At 36.1% G+C, this 4,487-nt stretch overlaps 1 protein-coding gene across 3 annotated transcripts in view; it reads left to right on the top strand.

Moving 5' to 3' along the window:
- LOC108753837 (nidogen-2) overlaps window positions 1-3,916 on the top strand; it is a 23,498-nt gene extending 19,582 nt beyond the window's left edge. For 2 of the 3 annotated variants that reach the window (XM_018495768.1, XM_018495767.1), the window contains 7 exons: window positions 692-1,038; window positions 1,426-1,762; window positions 1,992-2,220; window positions 2,885-3,060; window positions 3,195-3,303; window positions 3,396-3,514; window positions 3,740-3,916. In XM_018495768.1, the coding sequence (XP_018351270.1) occupies window positions 692-1,038; window positions 1,426-1,762; window positions 1,992-2,220; window positions 2,885-3,060; window positions 3,195-3,303; window positions 3,396-3,514; window positions 3,740-3,876 (1,454 nt within the window). In that variant the 3' untranslated portion in view covers window positions 3,877-3,916. Of the gene's footprint in view, window positions 1-252; window positions 376-691; window positions 1,039-1,425; window positions 1,763-1,991; window positions 2,221-2,884; window positions 3,061-3,194; window positions 3,304-3,395; window positions 3,515-3,739 lie in introns of all 3 variants that reach the window. The other variant, XM_018495766.1, reaches the window with a different exon arrangement.
- Window positions 3,917-4,487: the final 571 nt, after the last annotated feature.

Genomic DNA, 4,487 nt, shown 5'->3' with positions numbered 1-4,487 from the left:
GTATAATTGTCTCCTTTACACACAATTAATTAAAAACTACTATGTCTTATTCACTTAAATATCCATTAAACTTTTTAATCTTATTGTTAGGACTAGCCATCATTTATTATGCAATGTATCGTGCCTTTCAATACTCTTATGTTTAATAATTCTATTTTTCTAAGGAAAAAGCCTAAATCTCTTTCTCGTGAAAGCAGTATAAAGGTACGTTAATGTACGATAATACAACGGTACGACTTCTTCTTCGTACAGAGGTATCCTGCTTGGAAGTGGATATCTGTGACCTCAACGCGTCCTGTCAGTACGAGGAACCAATGGCAAGATGCGTGTGCAATCCAGGATACATAGGCGAAGGAACAACATGCAGTCGTATCGGTGCTTTCATTATCTATACTTTCTTTTAATTTTTCTTTTATTCATTGCGCATGTCGCACGATGTACTTCGGAATGTCAACACGATTTCTTTCTCTCTCTTCATTATGCGCATACATATTGCCTCCTTTGCGTTTCGCATTACCATGTAAATCGACAAATTGACGATCAAGATCAACCTCTAAGTTCAACTATAAGTGACTATTTCAAATTAGAATAGAATTCGTGTTTTGTGTATATATGTATATATATCGCGCTACAATCCGCACGATGCGAAACACAAGAATTGACATTCGCCGTTGGCTTTCTTGCATTTTAGACGAATGCAACGACAATTCCGAGTGCGAGAAGAACGAACAATGCACCTATCACCCCATGAACTCGCGTTACGAATGCACCTGCAAACCCGGATTCAGCATGAACCTGGACGATCAATGCGTGCCGTCCGATTGCTCGACAAATCTTTCTCAGTGCCACGTGAACGCACAATGCGTACCGTCCAACGACGGTGGCTACAAATGCGTCTGCATAAGCGGTTATCACGGGGACGGTATGCGCCAATGTGTGGAGGATCATATCGGCTGTAATGTTTTGAATACCTGTGGTCGAAACGCAGGTTGTGCATATAATCAGACAACCACGAATTTCGCGTGCATTTGTCAACCGGTACGTACAGACGAATGTTATGTCATCACATAAGATAATCGAGTTTGTTACTACATGTACAACGTGCATACGTATACGTACTCTATTATGCCGTATGTAGTGCCATTGCACACTACGTATCATAAAGAGAGACGAGCGAGTTTAAATATTCAAATTGAAAAATTTTCACTTTGAGAATTTGACATCTGAGAGTAAAAATAAAAATAGTCTTGAAAGTTGAGAATTAAAAAAGGTGATGAAAATGTAAGATATATAATGTAAAAAGTGAAATACTTTTTTTTAATATAACGCATTTAATAATACGACAGTATAATGTGCAGCAGTAACTCTTTTTCTCGTACAATTTACAGTATAAAATATGAATGACAGGAATCTGACCGCTTTTAGGGTTACTACGGTAATGGTTTCACGTGTCGGCCACAATCTTCGTGCAGAGACGATCCGAATATCTGCTCTTCAGAAGCAAAATGCGTGTCGACCGGTGAGAATCAGATCTCTTGCGTTTGTAATGACGGTTATATTGGCGACGGCATAAATTGTAAACGCCGGCCGAAGCATGACTCCAATTTTTTGCTGGTGAACCAAGGAATGGCCACGCATCGGATACCGTTCATGCCCACACTACAGAATCCAGGAAATCCGATCTACATAGCTTACACACAAATGGCGATAGCCCTGGATATCGATTGCCTTGGTGGCAAAGCTTACTCCAGCGATATTACTGGTAAATTTATGTTCAAATGAATCTTATTCTAAATTTATTAATATTATAAGGAGCTTCAAATAAAATAAATATTTCACAAAATAATACATTAACCGACATATTCTCTAACGAATTAAATTTAAATTTAATTTAGTATTAACACATTTGTTGATCGCCAATGAGTTGAAAAAGCAATTACGATCTAAGAATAAGATAGCTTTGTAAGATAAAATCGCAATCTATCTCACAGGCAACAGGATAGTCGAACTATCTTATAACGGATCGATAGCAGAGACATTTATTCCGAAAGTTAGCAGTCCCGAGGGACTGTCGGTCGATTGGGTCTCGAGGAACATCTTCTGGACCGACTCAGGCAAGACGACCGTTGAGGTTGCCAGTCTAGTGACAAAGAAACGCAAAGTCCTCGTTTCCGATGGACTGGTCAATCCGAGGGGAATAGCTGTTCATCCATATCGGGGGTAAGGCTATAGATAAGGACGTAGAAAATCTATTTGCAAAACTTCTCAGTTCCATGTTCAAGATCTTCTGCAATCTTATCTACGGAAAGAATCACTTTGCTGAAAGATCTAAAATTTTACTGAATACAAATCTAAAAATAATTTTGTTAAATCGTCGAAATTACTTTATTAAAAATTCAAACTGATTGCTAGAGTCAAAATTTTTTTGCAGCATCGTGCTCATCAGTGTTTAATTTCCAAAATAATTATTTTCATGTTCCAACAAAATTATTTTCAGAACTGTAGCCAGCAAAATTTTAGAAATTTTCGATCGTTTAGCAAAATCACTGTGTTTCCGTACACTTATAAGATCATTTGTTCTATTTGTATAACTAAATAAAATTAAGTTAGTTTCTTTTAATGATTTTACACCGCCATATATTTATAGAAAATATTCCAACTCGTTTACATATATATGTATATATATATATATCCTTTTATATTTACGAATTCTTAAGTAATCTTAGACTAATTAATAAATATAATAAAACATGTCAATATAATCTTGATGTTATAATACCATCTTACTAAAATATCTATTTGAATTATTATATTGTAATATTGTTAAATTCTAACATTGTAATCTTACAATATTTAAATTTTTCAACGAATATTTTTATTCCAGAAAAATATTTTGGTCTGACTGGAATCGCGCTTCCCCCAAATTGGAATGGGCTAATGAAGATGGAACAGACCGAGCAATCTTCCTTCAGGGTGATTACGTTAAGCTGCCAAATTCATTAACTATCGATTGGGCGACGGATGAGCTATGCTGGGCTGACGCCGGAACGTTCACGATAAGTAAATATAGATTTTAATCACGTGAGCGCGTCGAAATAACATCCATTAATCTTGGGAGGAAAATGTCCGATGGTATGATATGTTTCATTATCATAGAGCTTGCTTACTTTAATAACAAATAATCTTTTTCTAAGGTTGTATTGAGATAGACAGCAAGAGAGTCACTGTCGTAGCAAATGAACTTACTTATCCGTTTGGCTTGGCAATTTCTCAAAATCATTACTACTGGACCGACTGGAAAACGTAAGGGAATAAAATATTCGCTCGCGCACGCAGACAATCCAGAGAATGCTATAAAACGTAAAAGTTTTTATATTACGCTTCTTCCATTCCAGCCACAAGATCGAAGTCGGCATGAAGACTAATGGCGAAAGACGCACACCACTGTCTGTTCCACCAGGTGGAAGTGGAAAACTGTATGGTATTGTGGTCGTTCCCGAGTCATGTCCTAGAGGTAAATTCTTCATCTCCGTAGAGATCTATTCTTAAAAAATATATATTTTTAGGAAATATATATAATTTCAAATTTTACTGCGTCAGTCATGAAGCACTTCCGACTGAAATCTGAATTAACATCATGAGAATCAGAGAAATTTTCCAAGTTTTTCTCTCACAGAAAGAAAATTGCTAAAAAGGTGAAATATCGGAAATTCTATAATTCACGATCACTTGTTTGCAGTGACAAATGTGTGCCAGTACGACAACGGAAGGTGCAACAAGAATCAGCTTTGTCTACCAGACGGTCAAGGCGGCAGGACGTGTGCGTGCGCGGATGATGCGACAGGATCCTGTACTGACTCCCGTTATTTGTCTTAGATCCGTCTTCGATCTTGTATAGAAATAAAACAACACAACGCAACAAAACAAACAAGTCGCGTTCGATATTACGGTAGCTAATAAGAAAGTCTTGCACTGGCACTCACATCGAGCTAAAATCGCAATAACCATTAGACCAAATGTAAATTATAACGTTATTTGTAATATCAATTAACTGTCACTGATATTCTCAAATAACATCTACTTTTGTATCTATCAATCGCGACAAGCTGTATTGCGACTCACAAACTTATTTAATAAAAATGAAGGAAACGATAACGAGCACTGATATTCATATAATTACGACCATTTCCGTCTACATTTCTTGTCCATTGTAAATCTTTTCCGAGTTTATCCACCTGATAAGTTTTATAATTAACTATGTAGAGAAAAAAATGAGAATTCAAAGAACTTTTTATAAAAACTGCTCTACAAAGATAAAAAATGATTACACTCATAACGTAATAAGAAGTAAAATCCAATTACCAATGATTATCATATTACAAGCATTTTATTTTATGTACATATATACTGTGTATATATATATATATGTGTGTGTGTATGTATGTACACACACACACCCACACACACACACACAGAGAGAGAGAGAG

This window comes from Trachymyrmex septentrionalis, unplaced genomic scaffold (assembly GCF_001594115.1).
Source record: "Trachymyrmex septentrionalis isolate Tsep2-gDNA-1 unplaced genomic scaffold, Tsep1.0 scaffold72, whole genome shotgun sequence".
NCBI lineage: Eukaryota > Metazoa > Arthropoda > Insecta > Hymenoptera > Formicidae > Trachymyrmex > Trachymyrmex septentrionalis.
This window is presented reverse-complemented; position numbering and strand designations above follow the sequence as displayed.